The sequence below is a fragment of the Natrix helvetica genome (assembly GCF_964273705.1).
Source record: "Natrix helvetica genome assembly, chromosome: 13".
NCBI lineage: Eukaryota > Metazoa > Chordata > Lepidosauria > Squamata > Natricidae > Natrix > Natrix helvetica.
This window is the reverse complement of record NC_138557.1, coordinates 6439809-6461602: the sequence shown is the minus strand read 5'-3', so window position 1 is coordinate 6461602 and position 21794 is coordinate 6439809. Positions and strand designations below refer to the sequence as shown.

General features: G+C 44.5%; 1 protein-coding gene across 1 annotated transcript in view; it reads right to left on the bottom strand.

Moving 5' to 3' along the window:
• Positions 1–21794, bottom strand: part of SMG1 (SMG1 nonsense mediated mRNA decay associated PI3K related kinase) — a 74170-nt gene that overhangs the window by 18893 nt on the left and 33483 nt on the right. The window contains exons 30-47 of the mRNA XM_081965841.1: positions 20661–20909; positions 19479–19763; positions 18925–19069; positions 18571–18706; positions 17579–17809; positions 17240–17417; positions 15952–16113; positions 15361–15578; positions 14511–14665; positions 13262–13484; positions 12176–12422; positions 11090–11319; positions 9008–9250; positions 6111–6359; positions 4943–5161; positions 3562–3752; positions 2460–2632; positions 1277–1556 (exon numbers count right to left, since the gene is read on the bottom strand). Of these exons, the coding sequence (XP_081821967.1) occupies positions 1277–1556; positions 2460–2632; positions 3562–3752; positions 4943–5161; positions 6111–6359; positions 9008–9250; positions 11090–11319; positions 12176–12422; positions 13262–13484; positions 14511–14665; positions 15361–15578; positions 15952–16113; positions 17240–17417; positions 17579–17809; positions 18571–18706; positions 18925–19069; positions 19479–19763; positions 20661–20909 (3814 nt within the window). The remainder of the gene's footprint in view (positions 1–1276; positions 1557–2459; positions 2633–3561; positions 3753–4942; positions 5162–6110; positions 6360–9007; positions 9251–11089; positions 11320–12175; positions 12423–13261; positions 13485–14510; positions 14666–15360; positions 15579–15951; positions 16114–17239; positions 17418–17578; positions 17810–18570; positions 18707–18924; positions 19070–19478; positions 19764–20660; positions 20910–21794) is intronic.

Below are 21794 nucleotides of genomic sequence, written 5' to 3'. Positions count from 1 at the left end.
AGGAGTTTTGTTCAGCAGATATATATTCATTGTGCCCAGAGAGAGAGAAATATCTGCTTCTAGGATCGAACGAACAGCCTCCAGATTGTGAGGTGAGAGCTCCATCCCTAGGCCACCACACCACTCTTTAAAGTGCACAATTGATACAGGGGTCAAAATACTTTAGGAAAAAAATGTGTAGTATCACATGCCAATATATAGCACTTAAACTTATATACCGCTTCACAGTGCCTTACAGCCCCACTCTAAGCGGTTTACAGAGTCAGCCTCTTTCCCCCCACAATCTGGGTCCTCATTTTACCGACCTCAGAAGGATGGAAGACTAAGTCCAACCTTCAGCCTAGTGAGACCTGAACTGCCAAATTGCAGGCAGCCGGCAGTCAGCAGTTAGCCTGCAATACTGCATTCTAACCACTGCACACCATGGATGGAAGGATGGATGGATGGATGGATGGATGGATGGAAGGAAGGAAGGAAGGAAGGAAGGAAGGAAGGAAGGAAGGAAGGAAGGAAGGAAGATAGCACGTAGACTTGCATATCGCTTCACAGTGCTTGACAGCCCTCTCTAAGCGGTTTACAGAGTCAGCCTATGGCCTCCAACAATCTGGGTCCTCATTTGACCCACCTCGGAAGGATGGAAGGCTGAGTCGACCTTGAGCCGGTCAGGATTGAACTGCTGGCAGTCAGCAGAGTTAGTGCATTCTAATACTGCATTCTACTGCACACCATGGAAGGAAGGAAGGAGGGAAAGGAAAGGAAGAAAGAAAGAAAGAAAGAAAGAAAGGAAAGAAAGAGGGAGGAAGGGAGGGAAGGAAGGGCAACAGCAATAGCACTTAGACTTAAATACTGCTTCGCAATAGTTTTACAGCCCCCTCTAAGCGGTTTACAGAGTCAGCCTCTTGCCCCCAACAATCTGGGTCCTCATTTGACCCACCTCGGAAGGATGGGAAGCTGAGTCTACCTTGAGCCTGGTGAGAATCGAACTGCCAAACTGCAGCTAGCAGTCAGCTGAAGTAGCCTGCAGTACTGCACTCTATCCACTGTGCCACCTCGGCTCTGTATAGCACTTTAATGAGTTACAATGGAGGAAATTAATTATTTTGATCCCTTCCTTTTATAGGTTTGAGAGAGACAGAGACAGAGACAGAGGGAGGGAGGGAGGGAAAGAGAGAGAGAGAGGGGGGGAGGGAAAGAGAGAGAGAGAGAGAGAGGGAAAGAGAGAGGGAAAGAGAGAGAGAGAGAGAGAGAGAGAGAGAGAGAGAGAGAGAGCGCTTACTTCCGATAGAGATCCTGGCAATGGTCGATGGTCATGTTAACAATGAGGTCTTCCATCCAGACCTTCCACTGCTCGACACGGTGCTTCTGGAACACTGTTTTGGGATACTGTAGCGCAACGGTGGCGTAGTTGTGCAGCTGTTCCAGACAGCCACGTAGAACTGAGCGCCTCTGCTGGAGAAAAGCGCCAACCTCTCCTTCTAGTTGTTCGCACTGGCTGATCAAGTGGGCCTGGCCCGCGTTCTGAAGGAAGGCGGTGGCAGGCACGTAGCTCGGAGGACCTTAAAAAAGAGGAAACACCAGGAAAACCTTTCAAATCCACTCATGTTAGAGAGAAACATCCACGGCAGAGTTCCCCAACCTTTTCGGCTTCGTGGAGCAGCTTGCGCATGCACTCAGCTCCATTTGCCTGAGGCCCTCGTGCAAATGGAGCATGGATGGGCTCGCCCTCCGCTTTGGGCGGCCCAGTTTTGAACAGCTCGTGGCCTGGGGGGGATTGGGACCAGTGGTGGGTTTCCATTTATTTTGCTACTGGTTTGCTGGTGTGCATGCACAGAAGCATCCGGGTGGGCGGAGCCTCCCACCGCCACCACTACCGGTTTGCCCGATCTGGGTCGTACCAGGAGCAACCCACCTCTGGTCGGGACTCTGGTCTATGGAGTTTTTTAATCATCCCGGTCATGGTTATTCTGAAGGTGTTTTCTTCCAAAAGGCACCTAGACTTTCTTGGGGGGGGGGCGAGGGTGGTGGTGTTCCCCCCCTTCCGAAGCATTTTGCTTCACATCCCAGAAGCTTCTTGAGTTCTGAAGAAGTTCTGAAGAAGCTTCTTGGATGAGAAGCGAAACGTTTTCAAAGAAAAAAACCCCAAGGAAGCCCAGTTGCCTTTTGGAAAAAACACCTTTGGGTTAGAGAGAAATGCCCTCTGGAACTCCAAGTGTCATCGGTAGAACCCTGGACCAAGCTAAAATTATTGAAACAAAACAAAACAAACTTAATAGCTGGCCATTGGCCCCTTAATTAACCACCAAATGAACGGCTGTAGTTGAAGGACTCTGAAACCACTACCTGTAATGACTTCACCTTACGGTGAGCATGTGAAGCAAACACATTTTTTAAAAAAAAATAACAATGTTGGTCTATCGCCACATGCTTGTCTCAGAACAGCCCAACCCTCCGTCTCGTACCAAGATCCATCTGAGTGCTGATCTCCTGAAGCAGGCTTGCAAGTTGAGTAGCTTCCAGATTACTAAAAGCAGCTTGGTAGTGTGAGATCCACTGCTCAAATTCATTCAGTTTCACCTGGACTGCTTCCTGCACGGCTCTCTGCTGAGACTGCAGCTGCGTATGCTCGGAATATCTGTATTTTTATTTTTGAAGAAAAAGAGGTGGGGGGTTATGAAGACATACAGCTCAACTCAACATTTCGAGATAGTTATTATCAACATCATTTGATATATTGTTATTTATTTATTTATTTATTCGATTTATCAGTCGCCCCCTCTCCGCAAAGGGACTCGGGGCGACGTACAATCAAATTAAATAAACAGGTGTGGCATGGAGGAGGTAAAATCAATGTTTAACAAATCAGATACAAATGAAAAGCCACTAGGTTAAAATAAATAACAATAAGTTACGACAGTTAAAAACAATTTAAAAAACCCCCAAATTTACATTTACAATAATTAAAATTGCCAGGGAGGTTAGAAGGTTCTGATTAAGCCAGGCCGGCTAGTTGGAACAGGTGGGTCTTGAGTTTCGAGCGGAAGGTCTTTGGACACGTCTGCTAAGTGGATTGAAACTAATTATTTCCCAACAGGCTATTTTAAAAATCTAGAGCTGGTTTAGCAATTGTCCTTTAAAAACACTGAACTGAGTTACAACATAAAATGTTCTTTGTTTCTTTATTAAATTTGTTTGCCGGTCACCTCCCTGCAAGGTGAAAATTGTTCTTTAATTGTTGATAAACATGTTAAAGGCTTTACACACTCCTAATTCAAGTGTGTTCATTTTCATAAGGGATCAACCATAAGTAAATAGCCAAGCCCACCATAATAAACTTCCAGATTCCTTAATTATTATTTTTTTTACATTTTTCTAAAATCCTTGAACACTTCACTGACCTGACTGCAAGACAGTTTTCTTTTTTTTAAGTACTAAACAAGAATTAGTGTCCAGGTCCCCTCACCTTAAGACCCACAGCATGGTCTATCAACTATAGTTGCCTAGGGTTTCATAAATTATTTTGAGACTCTCCAATCCTGAGCATCATTTAGCAAAAATAAATACCTGTGCTGCAGTGTGTGAGACGGATGCTCAACTCCTTCAGCACTTTCCAGATAATCACTCTCTTCTAAGAGTTTGCCTTGTAATTTTTCAATATCGGTCAGCTGCTCTTGCAAATGTAAATATTCCCCTAAACTGCTATCCAGTTTAGGAATGACAGTCAGCATTTCATCTCTGTTTTTAAACCAGTTGACCTGTGAACAAATGTTACATTATAAGTAAGGTGAACTGAGTATTGTAAGTTTCCTGGGTTTTAGTGGATGCAAATTAACAAAACAGCAATAGCAATAAGACTTACCGTATTTTTCGGAGTATAAGACGCACCTTTTTCCCTCAAAGAAGAGGGTAAAAATCTGGGTGTGTCTTATACACGGAATACAGCATTTTTGGCCTACCGAAACCCTGCCCCCTTTGCAAAAATGGACGTGCAGAGGGTTTGGGAGGATTGCTAAGTGCTCCTGAGGGCTGGGGATGGCAAAAAAGAGGAAAAAACGGGCCGTTTTTGCCCTGCCCCCCAGCCCCCAAGAGCACTCTACAAACCTCCCAAAGCCTCTGCATGCCTTTTTGCAAAAAAATGAGGCATGCAAAGGGTTTGGGAGGCCTGCAGAGTGCAAAAAAAATATTTTTTAATTTATCTCTTCAAAATTATGGTGCATCTTATACTCCCATGCGTCTTATAGTTCAACAAATACAGTATATACAGCTTTGCAGTGTTTTACAGCCCTCTCTAAGCGGTTTACAGAGTCAGCATATTGACCCCAACACTCTGGAGTCTTCATGTTACCAATCTCAGAAGGACGGAAGGCTGAGGCAACCTTGAGCTGGGTGGGAATTGAACTGCAGGCAGTGGGCAGAACTAGCCTGCAATGCTGCATTCTAACCACTGCTCCACCACAGTTCAGTTGTTAGAATCCTTTCCTTATTATTATGGCAATGATTTAGGAGCTTTGGTTTCCACATCTGTAGCTAAGAAACACTTTAAAATTTAAAACATATCTCGACTTTTGTCTGAAAGAAAATTTGAAATAGTGTAATGGTGAACCCTTAAAAATAAGGCAGGTTAGGAAACAGTTTACTCAAGGATTATGTGCTACTCTACTTTGTTGTTAATGGGTTGAATAAGAGAATCTAGAAAGCTGAACAGAGATTCAAAAGACAATATACAAAAGAGAATCAAGGAGGGGCAATCTTGAGGTTCTTTCTAACTGTCACAGACTAAGCTTAAGTTTACTTAACAGTTGTTGAATATTTTCTTCAAGGTCATCCCTGTACGGTCATTTAAAGTTTCCGAAATGGTTATCGGCAATAGTATTTGCATACTGCTGCTCAAATTTAGTATATTTAGCTCTTTCAAATACAAACCCATGTCAAGGGATGATAATACCTTTATTTCTGCAACTCTCGAGGAGAAGAGGCTGCGGGTAATGTCCCTCTCCATTTCTCTTTTGCTCTGTTTGTTCTCCGCTTGCTGCCCGCCGCCACCGTACACAGCTCCGGCAAACCCGGCTTCGCCACCTGCGGTCCAGTCGACGAGCGGGTCATAGACAAAAGCTTCGAGTAACGTCAGCAGGGTTTCCCGTCCTCGGCGCATGATGTGCAGGACCTGTTTCAAGAACAGCTGCATTATCGGTGAGCCCAAATCAACGTTTACAGAAAGGGAGTGTTTCTGTCCAACAGCAGCAGGGCCTACGCAGGTCTCTTTAAAAAGGGAATGCTGCTAATCCTCGACTTATGTCCATAACGGAGACTACCCATTTACGGTCGCTAAGTCATGACAATTGTAAAGCGGGTCATCTTGTAACCAGGATCTGATTTTACAATATTTTTTCTAAAGCGAACACCAACCACAGTTTTTAAGCGAATCCATTATTTGCTATGGGATGTTTTTGCTGAAAACGGGAATACTGATTTTTGGCTAAAATGTTGAAAAAATTTAAACACTCATAAATGTGAGTTGGTTGTCAAATGTCTGAAAAGTGGTCACATGACCACAGGGGCAGTGATCTCGGAACTTTGGAACCAGGTAAGATTAAATACATGTTAGGAAGGGATAAGGTCAAGGTCAAGGTTCCCCTCGCACATATGTGCTAGTTGTTCCTGACTCTAGGGGGCGGTGCTCATCTCCGTTTCAAAGCCGAAGAGCCAGCGCAGTCCGAAGACGTCTCCGTGGTCATGTGGCCGGCATGACTCAACGCCAAAGGCACATGGAACACTGTTCCTTTCCCACCAAAGGTGGTTCCTATTTTTCTACTTGCATTTTTACATGCTTTCGAACTGCTAGGTTGGCAGAAGCTGGGACAAGTCACGGGAGCTCACTCCGTTATGTGGCGCTAGGGATTCGAACCTCCGAATTGCCGACCTTTCTGATCGACAAGCTCGGCGTCTTAGGCACTGAGCCACTGCATCTACTGAGCCACTGGGAAGGGGAGGAACCTTCATAACTTCGGTCGATAAGTGTTGGAAAACCATCTGCAAGGAATATGATGAAAGAGGGAAAAAAGGGATCTCGAGGATCTAATCTCCCAATGTCAGGCCTGATCATTCCCGCTTACCTGTTCACAAGAAAGCCTGAAGACTCCTTCCACTTTTGTTACTCCAAAGGCCGTTTCAATGTTTTGGGTCATCCGGAAAGGGACTTTCTCTGGCACTCGCAGGCTCTTCCCTTTCTCAAAGCAAACGTTGTAATCGATGTGCACAACTTCTCCTGTGGTCATGTCGATCAGCACGTTATCCAGATGTCTGTCCCCAAGACCGATGATGTAGCCAACCATTGACATCACCGCAGTCGAGCGTGCGTACGACTTGGAAGGGGAAACAAGCATAGACACGGTAAGTAATCTATTTTCTCACCATCTCCTTTCCCCAAACACCCCTGCTCACCAATGCTTACGTAAGTGAGTTCCAAATAGGAAAAAAAACCACTGAAGGGAACAGTTTGAGTTTTATTGGATTTATATGCCGCCCTTCTCCCAAAGGACTCAGAGCGGCGTACAACATTAAAAAACACACATCACGAAAGTTAAAAAGAAATTAGATACATATCCAAAAAACAAACCCAATGAATAGGACAATAACATTTTAAAAAATGAGATAAATGAGATGTCAACACATGTAAGGAGGCATAATTCTATAAAGATAATGATGAAAATAGCTGGGAATTGTAACCAGGTCTACATCTTGACCAAAATTAGGCTGAAGGTGGGGTTTAAAAGCACAATTGTATATGTATACTTTTCTGTTCTATTTTTTTTAAAGGAGAATATATGTTAAAATTAAATATGTATATTGAAAAGGAATTATAAATACCATCAACATAAAATGGAGCTTGCTCAGAAGCTGAAATACACCAAGTAAATGAGATGAAGAGTGGGAAGTAGAGGAGAGAGGTAAGGGAAGAAGAGAGGGATAGGAGAGAGGGCAAGGGAGGGGAAGAGGAGGAGAGAAATGAGGAGTGGAAAGGGGAGAGAGGAGAAGGAGAGAGGAAGGGGAAGTAGAGAAGGAAAGGATGACAGAGGGAAGAAAGGAGGTAGGGAGGGGGAGGAGAGAGGGAGAAGAAAGTGATGGATATATGGTGTATGGAGAGCAGAAGTGCCAATAATTGTTTTTTGGGGAGTTGATGGTAAGATGAATTGATGTCAACATTTAATAATACAATGCAATGCTGGCTGTGTAATAGTATACATGTGATTATATGTTATGAAAATGAAAAAATGAAAAAACTTTACATAATTAAAAAAAAAAACACAGAGAGAGAATGCCTTCGCAGTAAATGCAATCATGTCTCTGGGGTGTGTCATACAGACAGGGAGAACTGTGTGTACATCTTTCTCCATTTCCAGGGTTGTTGAAGTGTCGGTTGGGGAATTGTCACACCTGGGCCTGGAATCCTCCTCCAAGCCCCCCCCCCCCCCCCCCGGCTGCACATGGACAAGCGTTTAGTAGAACTGCCAGTGTTACAGTCAAAATTAATGGAGCCCCAGAGTGATTATGTAACTCTGAAATCATGTCGGATTGTTTATGTCTTTTTTTTTTTTTATAATAAAATTTTATTGGGTTTTCAACATTTATAGGGAAAAGGGTAAATGGACAGGTCTACAAATTTTGGCAGTTGCAAAATGTGAAAGGTGCCCCTCCCTCCATACCCATAGTATACATTTATATATAATGCATTGGTATATAATTGATTACAATCAGCATATTAGTTCTATTACTAAATTCAATCAGATTAAACATTACAGTATAAAATCCAAGTATAATTCCATTATCACTTTCGGTCAGTTTATAATAATATGATTTTCTTGTTTATTTTTGTGATCTGAGTCTTCTTGCTATTGCCCCATCTCCCTCCACTGGCAGAGCTCTGGCCCCTCCCGTGTCCTGCGTGTCCGTTGTAGTGTCTGGTGTTTTCTCTAGGAGTGTTTTATTTTTTTCCATAAAGGCCTGCGCCTCTATGGGTGAATTGATTCTGATTCTTGTCTCCTCCCAGAATATCAGCATACCTTCAGGCATCAACCATCTAAACCACACCCCTTTCTGGTATAATTTATTCGCTAATTGCGAATAATTCTTCCTTTTTTCTCTAATCTTCTTAGGGATCTGCTTCAGAATGGTTATCTCCATATCATGATATGTCAATGCTTGCCCCCTTTGTACACCCAGGATTGTTTATGTCTTTATGAAGGGAGGAGAAACCATATTGGAAAGGACTCTGAATGTTTTGCATTGTTTTGTTTTTCAAAGTCTAGCAAATCCAAACGAAAAGTTGAGTGGTATAGATAAATTTAGTTTTATTTAAGAAAATATACTGTATTTTTCAGAATATAAGACACACTTCCCCCCCCTCCCCCAAAATGAGGCTGAACATTTGGGTGCGTTTTATACTCCGATTGTAGCTTTCTGAAAGCTGTTTTTCAGCCCTAATGAGGCACTAACGAGTGAAGCGGTCTTCCAGACTTCCTCTGCTTTTCTCATTGCTTCTATCTCCCACGATCAGCTGTGCTTTAGAAGCTGTTTTTTTTTATCCCCAATCACGGGACAAAAAGCGTGCGCGAGCTCAAAACCAGCAAACTTATGTGCTGAAGCTGATCAGACTAAGGACGCTAACCAGATGAATACCTGGTAGGCAGAATTCCCCCCCCCCCTATTTTCCTCCCCACAAACTAAGGTGCGTCTTATACTCTGAAAAATATGGTATATGGCGGCCTAACTCACATTCAGTGACTCCAGGTGGCTTACAAAGATTTTAAAAAATTCATTAAAAAAAACAATAAAAAGCAATAACCCTCCACCCCTGGTGACAACAATCGGTCAAAAAAGCCACTTGATGGGCTTTGGGATCTCCAGGCCGGTTGGCAAAACCAGATCTTCAGAGCCTTGAAAAAGAGGGTCCAGTGAGGGCCCAGTGTTATCTAACTAACACAACATACATCCAAAGTCTTTCTTGTGTTACCTGGGTCACTCTCCACCATTCATCAGGTGTGGCACAGGATGACCAAAGCTCTTTAGCTAGAAGACTGGGAGGTGTGGCTTCCATTAATTCTTCCAAAACGGACTTCATGACATTCAGGGGCCAGTCTCGACGGGAGACGTCCAGGCTAAGTCCAACTGCTTTCAAGGCTGGTCCGATTTTGCTGTAGTAGAGTTCGCTGGGTCGGGGTACGATCCCTGGGTTCTGTGGGGCCTGGTAAGAATCCTGTGCATAAAAAAACACCGTCCGTTAAATATGCTTTGCCCAGCTCACCTCAAGCCAAAGAATGTTATTGGAACAATTGTGCCGCACATTCAATGTTACACATTATCAGCTACTCGATAATTAATGATGGATAATAAATCTTAAGGAATGACCCTTGTTGGGAGTATACTCCTAGTGTTGGGCAGGCAATATATATCTATCTACAATGACAAAAGGTTGCTGTTACTTTAAATGAGTGGATGTACTTAACAGATGTAATTATCTTTGCTATAAGAGGAAGTCAGGAGAGCTCATTCTCTCTCTCTGCTTGTCCTATGATTGATGACTTGATGACTGGAACGTGAACTGCGACTGTAAGCAATTGTTTGTTCTTTGAATTGTGTTTGGACTAATATCTACTATCACTGCTTGTGAAGCAAATTTAGTAGTAAAGCTACTTGTTTTTACTAGCAGTGTCTGTGACTCTATTCGTGTGTTTCTACTAGCAACGTTTTCTTCTCCGGCTGCACATTCTGCTGCACTACTCTCTGTCTTCCAACGGAGATACCCCCTAACAACCCTTTTACTATTCCCATTTCAAACCATATTATTCTGGTTGGGACAAGAAAATACAACATGTCTAAATTAAAATTTTAGATTGTGACTTGCCTGTCAGCTGATGCATCTTGTATCCACTTTATTATATAATGGAGAAATAATACCATATTGATTACTAAGCTTTTAACGCAGAGGTCACCAACCCCCAGTCCATGTACTGGCACTGGTCAGTGGCATGCCAGCAACCGGGCCACGCAAACAAATGAAGCCCCACCCGCGGGACGCAGGCAGCAAAACCACGGCCCCTCTAGTCCACGGAAAAACCGTTCTCCATAGAACTGGTCCCTGGTGCCCAACAGGTTGGGAGCCACTGCTCTAAGCTAAGAAGAGTGAGGAACACAATCTTTCCTCGGTGTAAGTACATATAAAATAAATAATGTATATTGCTTATTGACTGCCCAACTTCTTTCCAAGATCCAACAGTGTATTAAAGACCTTTCTTTCAACAGTTACCTGCTCCTGTGATGCACAAACCCAACAGGACAGAAGGCAAAGCTCTCCCTGCCGTGAGGCCACCCTTACCTAATTAATACCCTCCAGGAAATACTAGGCTATGTTATTATGAGGGTTACAGCCCAATACCTTCCAGATACGATTTCCCAGCATCCCCCAGCCAGCAGGGATTAAGGGAGGGCATCAGTTTGGAGAATGGCTGCTCTCTGAGCTTAGGTTTCCTTTTCCTGATTTAAATAGGCCTGCTCTCCTGAAGTCTCCAGCTTTAGATCAGGGGCATCACACTTGATTTCAATGAGGGCTGCAGCAGGGTTGTTTGACCTCGGGGCGGGTGTAGCCAGCTCAACGTCACTGTGGTGGCCCAAGCGCTCTGCCAGCAAAAACAGGCTCCTAAGCTCCGTTTTCAGCTGCGACGGCCTCCTTGCAACCCTCTTCCAGGGAAAATGGAGTCCTCCCAAGCTCTGTTTTTGCTGGCAGAGGCACCGCGGGACGGTCCTTCCGTCACTGTTTCGCAGGCCAGATCTAAGCACCCCACGGGCCAGATGGGGGCCCCGGAACCTTGAGTTTGACACCCCTGCTTTAGATGGTGGAGAAATTAGGGTGTTCAATAAAAAGAAACTGGCACACGAGTTTAAAACCACCACCATCACACCCAAAAAAAACCTCAGGGAAAGAAACCATCTGATCCGAGTTTGAAGCGACCCCATCTAAGTGCAATCATTTTACACAATGCGAATGCCAAACAACGCACGGTCTTTCAAAAGTGGGAACCCCCTGCGATGCGTTTACCTTCTGGGCTTGCAAGGCCGCCTCCCGCTGCTGCCACCTTTTGTAGAGCCCAAACAAAGGCGTGGCTCCATCCACCCACTGAATCAGGCCCGATCTGGTTCCCAGGGGAGTCACCGAGTAATGCCTGGCGTGGAAACGAGGCGTCTCTTGGCGATTGATGGTAGCAAACATGGTGTTGACGATTGACAGGAACTGCATGATCCGTTCGTCCAGGTGCAAGTCTTCCAGGCCTGGGCGGAAAAGCAGAGGAGGGGTGTGTGTGTGTTATGTGGGACGTGCCTTCCTTGGTCCCAGCATACAGGCTCCCTTGGGGATGATTGGGGCTTGCGTACAGGGAGTGCTCGATTTACAATCACAATTGAGGCCCAAAATTTCTGTTGTAAAGCAAGACGGTTGAATTTTGCCTCATTTTACTGCCATTCTTACTGTGGTTGTTAAGTGAATCACGGCAGTTGTTAAGTTAATCAAGGGACTCCGGCATTAAGTCTGCCAACTTACCGTATTTTTCAGAGTATAAGACGCACCTTTTTCCTTCAAAAAAAGAGGATGAAAATCCGGGTGCGTCTTATACACTGAACACAGCATTTTTTTTGCCTCCTGAAACCTTCACCAAAATGGCTGTGCAGAGCATTTAGGAGGCTTGCAGAGTGCTCCTTGGGGGCTGGGGAGGTCAGAAATGAGCTAAAAATGCCCCCCCCCCGCCCCCAGCAGCACTCTATAAGTTTCCTAAAGGCTATCCATGCCCTTTTTTTGACAAAAAACGGGCCCGTTTTCATGAAAAACGGGCCATTTTTTACCCGTTCCCCCCCCCACCCCCAGGAGCACTCTGCAAGCCTCCTAATTCATGCTGTTTTTGGGGGGGGGGGAAGGACCCGTTTTTGCGAAAAACGGGCTGTTTTTGGTAGGTCTGCAGAGTGCCAAAACTTTTTTTAAAAATTTGCCTCTTCAAAACCTTGCTGTGTCTTATACTCCAGCGCGTCTTATACGCCGAAAAATATGGTAATAATTAAAGTGACCCAATGGGAGTAAGAGAGACTGAGAGAACTCGGGGCATCCCTAAAATAATCCCGCCCTAAAACGCCTTACCTTTGAAAAGATAGGGGTAGTTTTTTCCATCGGAGCCCAGGAAGAGGAGCTTCTTTGGTTTGGTTTTGGTTGGCAGGATGGTGATGGTGCTTCCTACACTGTGTATGGTGACCGTGTCTCTGGCAGAGACTTCTCCGGGGAGGGCGATCTCCGTGCTGGTCATGGCAGCCAGCCAGGGGCTGATCTCCTCGAGGCGCAAAATGTAGCTGGCCCGCTTCTGGGCTCTCTGTTGAAGGTTGAGCATCACCTGTTTTTTTTTAAAGACAGGCAGGTTAAGAAAAGGTCTGTTACAAACAGGGGGTTGGACTAGAAGACCTCCACGGTCCCTTTCCTTATTCTGTTATTATTTTGTACATTTTTAAAAAATTATTTTTATTGTCAGCGTCTGATGTTTGTTTGCTTGTGGTTGTTTTCCTCTCCCAATTTTATATTTATAACTTTGGAGAGAAATAAGTTATTAAAAAGAAACTATTCCACTTGATGTGTTTACTTTCTAAGAAGGAACCATTTTAAAAAAAAACTTTTTTTGGTCTCATTATATAAGGAAGTTTCACTCATTCTGAGGCTTTATCTTGGGGCCTATGGATTTCAGTAGTCTCCATTTCAAGTCCCTCTCCTTGGGAATAATTCACTTGGGAGAGGGATGCCACACCAAACTTTGCAAACCAAGAGTTAACTTTTTGATACCCTGTTGCCGTGATGAAAAACCTATGACATGCATAGGTGGCACGCAGAAGCCTCTCTGCGGGCACGCCAGCCATTACCCCAGCCCAACTCCACCGCGCATGCGTGCACGCCTCCCGCTGGCCAGCTGGTCTTCCGATCTCTGCCGCGCATGCACGGGGCCTTCCCAGAGCTCCCCAGTTTCTCCACCCGCCCCCAAAACAAGCGAAGCCCCATCCGTGGGATGCAGGCAGCAGGCAAAACCACACACCCCTCTGGTCCACGGAAAAACCTCTCTCCACGGAACCGTTCCCTCTGGTACCTGAAAGGTTGGGGACCGTTGATCTAATGCACACCTAGCTGTTGTTGTTTCTACTTCAATTAAATAAGCAAGGGGGGGAGGGGGGAGGGAAAGACCCCTACCTCTTTGAAAGGGATCCAGCTGCTTCCGGGCTTTGCGGGATTGGAAGGGTTCTTCAGCTTTTCCAAGGCGTTTTCAATGGCGTCCCCGTAATTATCCTGGAACCACTTCTCGTGGGGCGTTTCGGTGGGCGCGGCGGTGATGCTCTGTACGTGTTCCAGAGCAAACACGATGGGCTTCATTAAGGCGGTGTGCTTTTCACGCATGATGGCTATTTTTTCCTCTCTTTAAAGGAAGAGGGGAGAAACGAAGAGCGGTTAGGGGGAAACTGTCCCTTGGCCTGAAGGACATTGGTCTAACTATCGGCACCATTCCCCACCACCACCTAAAAATTGTGCAGAAGCAGAGTATCCTAAAGCAGGGCTGGCTGGGGAATTCTGGGAGTTGAAGTCCACAAGTCTTAAAGTTCCCAAGTTTGGACACCCCTGTCCTAAAGTATAGAAGAGCTAAATAAATAATTCCCTCACCACTGTCAAACTATTTACTAAGGCTGCATTACTATTAGTCTTCTCATCGTTCCTATCACCCATCTCCCCCCACTTATGACTGCAGGACTGTAACTTTGTGGCTTGTATCCTTACGATTTACAATGATTGATTCCTAATATGATTTGATTTGCATATTTGTACCCTATGATTATCATTACCATATTTTTCAGAGTATAAGACGCACGGAGTATAAGACACAGCAAGGTTTTGAAGAGGAAAAAAATTTTTTTTAAGGTTTTGCACTCTGCAAACCTCCCCCAAAACACCCTGTTTTTTTTCACGAAAACGTGGCCTTTTAAAAAAAAGGGGGGGGCATGAATAGGCTTGTAGAGTGCTCCTGGGCGGGGGGGCGGGGGGGACGAGTAAAAAAGCCCCCCAAAGGGCATGGATAGGCGGGGTTTCGGGAGGCAAAAAATGCTGTATTCAGTGTATAAGACGCACCCAGATTTTCAGCCTCTTTTTGAGGGGAAAAGGTGCGTCTTATAGTCCGAAAAATACAGTATCTTTTCTTGTCTTTTTATGTACCCTGAGAGCATCTGCACCAAAGACAAATTCCTTGTGTGTCCAATCATACTTGGCCAATAATGAATTCTATTCTATTCTATTCTATCCTGTTTTTAGGGAAAAGAATGAAACTCAGAAGGGTGTTTGTTGTTGTTGTTGTTGTTTTGCTAAAAATTCTTTGCGAAACCATCCAGCTAATTTCTCAGAGGATATTTCAGGTGGCAGTGCGTCACCTTGTGCATTGGGAGAGAAAGCTTACTTGCGTAAAGTGTTGTTATTCTGGACTCTCTTTACTTCGTCTTCCAGTTGCTGAATCCGCCTGAGGACATACATGTGTTGCTGCAAAAGGACACCCAGCCAAAGTTCATCCCAGAGAACGGTGACTCGGCGCAGCTCGGCTACAAGCATTTGAACCTAGATTGACATCAACGCAAAAGATTCTTTTAACGGTACAAAGCAGTGGTGAAATTCAAAGAAGTTTACTATTGGTTCTGTGGGCGTGGCTTGGTGGGCGTGGCAGGGGAAAGGATACTGCAAAATCTCCATTCCCACCCTACTCTGGGGCCAGCCAGAGGTGGTATTTGCCGGTTGAACTACTCAAAATTTCCACTACCGGTTCTCTGAACTACTCAAAATTTCTGCTACCGGTTCTCCAGAACCTGTCAGAACTTGCTGAATTTCACCCCTGGTACAAAGGCAGAAATGGATTTCCCAAGGCTCTTTTTCCCAAAGGCAAAGTGTCAGGGTAATGATGATTTAATAGCTGACCAGCCTCTGTAAGGCTGTAAGCCGAGATGATGACATGAGGATGAGTCAGCAGGGTTGCTGCCACTTTAAGAAGTTGTATATATAAGGGAGGCCATGTGAGGGTGTTTCTCTCTCCTTGTGTTCTATCTGCATTGTAGTTCTCTGTGTAGAGTTGAAGATTGATTGATTGCTTGGTATTTGCCTGACATGTGTGTATATGTATGTATATATAGGTCTTGTATATAAACCACTGTGACACTGACACAAAGAGCATCGATTCCTTCCTGCTTTAAGCCAGAACTGTTAAAAGCACGGAAGGTCCAGCTTAAACACAAGAAGCAAAAATCAGACAGAAACTATACCTGTAACACCATTGTTGGATTTGCAGCTGACAGCTTCTCAACAATTTTGCTGTAGCAGTCTTGCATCATTGCCTGGTCTTCATTTAAGCCCAGTTTGGCCTCGTCCTTGAGACTCTCTTGAGAAGCCGGGGGGCTGGCCCCATCACACTCACTGCCCAGCAGTTCTTCCCCTTGAATGTTGCCCAAGAAGGTAGGGATTGCCGAGGGGAATTTGCTCCCTAGGTTTTCAAGAGAAAAGAGAGTTGAGACTTACTAGGCAAAAATCCAAAAGTCGACACAGAACACTTTGAATAGACGGGGAAGAACTGCCATAAGAGTGAAACAGGATCAATAAGAGATGTTTTGCTCACATTAGAATTGCCAAGATAATGTGCTTCATGCTGAGTATAGGTTCTCTGGCATGGGGGGGAGCACACAATTTCAGGGACTAGCTAGACCCCGCGCATGCAAAGATTAAACTTTGCAACAGCATGAAATAGATTAAAAAGCCTGCCATATGTACCTTTGCTGGCAAAAAGACTTGCAACACGGCTAAAAGATAAAACGACCTAGAGAAATTAGACATTTCAAAAGATGCCGAATCAAATATACCTGAGGCTTGAGATTCGCTGCTCAGAGAGATAGTGCCAACAATTGCAGGGTACAGGATGAGGTGAGGAGAATCTTGTGCTACTCGGCAGAGGAGGTTGCAAATGCTCTGTCGAACATACACTTCCGGGTGATTTAGACGTGAGAAGAGTTGAGGAATTATGCCTTTACGAAGACAAAAAGCAGACAGAGTGGTAAAGGATTGATAGGCGTGCCGCAACTGATTGTTGTTGTTTTTGCATTTGACCACTTAAAGCTGCATTTCAGTCTTACGGCCCTGAAACTCTTACGGAGTATAATCTCTTGTTAGCACATGCACCATCCATTAACCATCTTACAGCTCAAGCGTGAAAATGCTTGTAAGCTAGAAGTGCTACTGCAAATAGCTACGTATCTTGCCCAGCAGAAGCCAATCTGCGCAGAACTCTTAAGGGGTGAACTCAAAACAATGCAGAATGTAGCCAATATTTTGAAGCATGCATTTTGGTTGATATATCGTAAAATTCATTGGTCTTTTTAGCAAAGTTGTCTCACTCGTATTCTATGTTTACCATACATTTTCACACCCTGTCAAGAAAATATCTTTTGAGTTCCAAATGCACAAAAGATTCCATTTTTGTACCGTGAAGCTGTGAAGCTCAGGGTAAGAAATGGACACACATTTGTGAAGTTATGCCACAATATCACAAAAGAAAACACTCAATTCTATACTCGCTCAACAATGAGATGAGCACCATATAAATTTAACAAATGAATAAAGCTAAACGTTCCACTTGCACATATGTGCTAGTCGTTCCCGACTCTAGGGGGCGGTGCTCATCTCTGTTTCCAAGCCGAAGAGCCAGCACTGTCCAAAAACATCTCCGTGTGACCGGCATGACTAAAGGCCAAAGATTCCATTTCTAAAACGGAACGCTGTTATCTTCCCACCAAAGGTGGTTCCTATTTTTCTACTTGCATTTTACATGTTTTCAAACTGCTAAGGTTGGCAGAAGCTGGGCAAGTAATGGGAGCTCACTCCATTACGCGGCACTAGGAATTTGAACCGCCGAGCTGCCGACCATTCTGGTTGACAAGCTCAACAAATGAGTAAAAGTCCTTAAATTCCTTAAGGGAGTAAAAGTATATTTTTATCATGTTCAAAATTAAGCCCCATGAAATGCAAAGATAATCAGCATGGGGATAATTGCAATCGATTAATTGTAGCCTATTAATTCAAGTTGGTTTTATTTCTCTAGAACTGCTTGGAGACTAAGAGAATAGAATTCTGAACTGCTAAAAATGTTCATACCTCGCCATGGAGCTGTAGGAGTCGTTTCCAGTCCATGCTCGAGATACTGCCTCAGTTCCCCGGCGTGTTTCACAAGCAGCCTTAACAACCTCAAGGTGGCCATTACGATGACATCATCAGTGCTCTGTTCTGAAATATTCCTGAGGTGCAATCTGGGGTCGTCTTCATCAAGAGGAACCTACGGACCCAAAAGAGGAGACCAGTTCTGCTGAGAGAACAGTTCTTTTTTACAAACTTTGGTGGCTTAACAGCATTCTTTGCAAACTGGTTAAAGCGCACAATTTATAGTATAGCCCTTATTGTCATTGTACATCATATAAATACAGCAGAATTGCCTACCTGGCCAGCATTAAGTTTCAGGAAAGTAAAATAGGCACTACAGGAAAGCTTATAAAGGCTGAAGATCCTGTCTACAACTTTCCTCCACACTTTGATGAGACCCTCGGTTGAGTTCTCTTCCAGGTCCAAGAGCCAGGGGCAACTGCCCAACAACTGGCGCCAGATCACATCCACCATATCGTCTTCCTCGTTGTCTTCATTCTCTGCAATCTGAAGGGTTATATCCTCATCCTGAAGGGGGGGATTTAAATGTAACAATTACCCTCCTGGGTAACACCAAAGCAGATGACAAGGTGGCAAATGAAACATTTTTCATCCTATATCAGTCAAGGGTTACTTTTAAGCAAGCCAGTTTTAGGCAGGCTCATGCTGTGCATTGATTTATACTTGCGGTCGGCAACCTTAAACACTCAAAGAGCCACAAAGGTCCTAACCAGAAACCCCCCATTCAATTCTGATATTGACCGGAAGTCCTGTTCCCCCACCATAGTGTCTCCTCCTAGCACGGCATCCTTTTTCCTCTACCTGTCCTAACCAAAAGCCCTATCAACTGTGGAGCTGACCGGAAAACCCATCCCTTGCCATAGAGTCATTTCCTGGCACACTGTACTCCCCCCCCCCAAAAAAAACCTGGAAGATCCTCTCAAAACTGTGGCGGCGACCAGCCACAGGGAGCCGCAGCAGAGAGATGAAAGAGCCACATGTGGCTCCAGAGCCGTGGGTTGCTGACCCGATTTACATCAGTGACATCGTTTACATTTTCAATGCTTTAAGTACCATATCTTGTTCCTTTCTGATTGTACAAGAGAGCACAGCTCTCAAATACGCTACATAAAGAAATACCCAGGCAATAGTGATCTAGTAACATTGGCCTTCTGATTAACCTTTAGCAGATTCATATGTAAAACGGTCAATCAACTCTAATTCTGCAAGCAAGGACAGTACTGCATCTGACTTTTCAGCCATTATTCATCTGCAAATTTTAGACTAACCTGAATCCCAGCAGGCCGGCAGACTGCCTGTCCAAGAATGTTGTAGATTTTCTCTCTGTCGTCTTCTGTAATATTTTCTGGAAGTAGGCTTTGAACTTCCGATTTCTCTCTTGGCAGCAAGCGCACACCTCCTTGGCTGTAACATCAAAGATTTATTTTCCCCAAAAGTTAAGTTATTTGGGTGATGCTAAGACAGCTTTGCCAAATTTTTGCTAATATGCTATTGTTCAGTCTGCTTATTCAATTATCTTCCCCTGCCTTAGACAAGACAGGCTTCTAATGTGATTCCACTTAAAAGTCCATTTACAAAAAGTTATCAGCTTGGGACGTATTCACAGCCCCTGTCCGACTTACCTGGCATTGTCAACCACCTTTCGGCCCCATCTGTAAGCCCAGCTAGCTAAAGCGGCCCATGATTTCGCTACTTCGGGAGCCTGGGCTGAAGAGAGACGGTACAGCTGCCCCAAAATGAAATCAGGTTCTCCAACACCGATGTTGACTGGAGAAAAGAGAACAAAGCATGGCGTGGTTATCTCAAGGGGAAAAAAGGCAGCCAGTGGCCTGGTGGTAAAGACATTAGCTTCCCAGTCAGAAGGTTAAGAGTAGGTAGCGGCAGACATTTCTCTCCTAGGGCACTAAGGAAAAATATTTACTGTGAACTCCGTGTGGCATCAGAAAGGGCATCCGGCCAGTAAACACTCAGCTCCATCCATTCTACCCCAAATTAAGGGATTACAGGGTAGTAAAAAAGATAGGATAAATAAAATATAAATTATGATTAAAATTACGGTAAAAAGATAGGGAGAGTAGGAACAGGGTGGGCAGGGGGGGGGGGTGAGGTAGGATCTGCTATTGGTCCACCTATGCAGACAAAGGAGGGGGAAGGCCCAGTTCTGGGTCTATTTTACCTGTGGATTCACTTTCAATCCTCGGATACTCTTCCTCCATGGAGTTAACGGATGGCAGATCAATCAAGGTGTAGATGTTTCTGGACAGCATGGAGAGTCCCGTGAGATTTTGCTGCTGTCGGGCTCGGTACACTTGTTTCAACTGTCCTGAAATTTCCTTCCACTCGGCTTGGATCCATTTGGCTAAGGTCAGAATGGACTTGGCCACGGCACTTTCGGCTTTGGCAGATTTGCAGAAGCATATGGCGCAGGAGCTCAGCATTTCCATGGCGTGGGTGGACTGGCCTGAAAACAGGGAAGGTCGTTTTAATGGCAGACATTGGTCGAACGAGAAGCTGGCATTTCAGCTCTGCACATTTCAGAGGCGAAGGTTGCCTTAACAACCCACAGGTTTTTTTTTTGGGGGGGGGGGGGGGAGAACGAAGAGAGATATAAAAGCATCACTGATAAAAATGAAAAAAATATATATAAATCTGTTGCATTAATCAAGAATATTGGATGCAGATGTCTTCCTCAAAATGCCTTGCCACTTTCCAACTTGGCAGAGAATTTGAGAAAGAGTCATTTTAAAAGAGTTTAAAATGCCCGTTTCGTATTCTACTATTGTAGCAAGAACTGTCGTAATCTTTTTTTCCCCTCCTTCTCAGAGGCTGCCTGGACATGTCCCTGCAGTTTACTTGGTGAGATTTTTCTGAAATTGTTTGCCATTGCTTCTTTCCTAGGGCTGAGAGAAAGTGTCTGGCCCAAGGTCACCTAGCTGGCCTGGTGCTTAACACAGTCCTAGAACTCACAGTCTCCTGCCTTTTATCCTAGTGCCTTCACTACTACACCACCATGGCTCTTACCATGAATTTAGATAAACTCCAGCTGTTCGTCTGCCTCCCTAATGTCTGACTCTGAAGGCAGCTGATAACTGGCATACGGCCCTGGCCCCCTCTCTGCCTCCGACCCAGAGCCCTCATCAGAGCCTTCCCCAGACTCCAGGACTAGCCCATCTTCCTCCCCAACCTCCTCACTGTCCGAATCTGCCGCCAGCTCTGCAGGTGGGCCACAATACAGGTTATAGAAAAGGTTGGGACACCGAGATAGTGAGATGGGCAACATATAAACTTAATGAATTAAGGAAAACATTATGAATACTGAAAAGTGATTTTTACAGAACGTTACACAAGCGACACTTACCAGCTGTGTACAACAATTTGGTCTTCTCTATTTCAAGCTCAGGACCCCATTTTTCGTCCATCTGAATCGGTGCCGGCTGCTTCTTAAAGTGGTGGACTAAATCCTGGGCTGTGGTGGTTTTCCCTAGCTGGATTTCGCTACACTGAGCAAGCAGCCGCGTCGCCAGGGCCACATTCCCACGTTTCCTGGCAAATTTTGCAGCCGTCAGCCCCAGTTCCATCAAATGGCTTTTCACAGGAACACTCTGCCCTGAAAACACAGAAGTCCAAAAGTGAACTAAAAGCATCAGAGAATAGAATATAGAAATTAATAGAATAGAATAAAGGAGAGAGAAGAGAGAGAAGAGAGGAGAATAGAATAGAATAGAATAGACAGAATAAAGGAGAGAGAATAGAGAATAGGATAGGATAGATAGAATAGAATAGAATAGAATAAAGGAGAGAGGAGAGGAGAGAGAATAGAGAATAGAATAGAATAGAATAGGACCTTGGAGGCCTTCTAGTTCAACCCTCTGCTTAGATAGGAAACCCTACACCACTTCAGACGAATGGTTAGAATAGAGTAAAATAGAATAGAATAGAATAGAATAGAATAGAATTGCAAAAATTGCAGAGAACAGAGGATGCCACAAAGAAAAGAGGGGGGTGGGGTTTCAACTTATTTTCCAAAGCCCCAGAAGGCCGGACATAAAACAATGGATGGAAACTAATCAAGGAGAGAAGCAGCCTGGAATTACGGAGAAACTTCCTAACAGTTAAGACAATTAACCAGTGGAACAGCTTTCCTCCAGAACTTGTGGGTGCTTCATCACTGGAGGTTTTTAAAGAAAAGACTGGACAGTCACCTGTCTGAAATGGTAAGGGGTCTCCTGCTTGAGCAGGGGGGTTGGATGGACTCCAAGGGTCCCTTCCAGCTCTATTCTAATTAAAGGTATCTCATCTCTCCTCTTGAATAATATTACCAAGCATTGGATCTAAATAGTGTTTCCCTTTATTTAAAAGTATGATCTCAACTTCTAGGTTCTCTTAAATCCAAGAGCAACTAATCCTGATGAAATAAGTCTTTCCTTCGTTTTAAACTTTAAGGCAGAAAATCGGGTGGAGAGATTTTGCTTTCTGTTTAAACTGTACTACA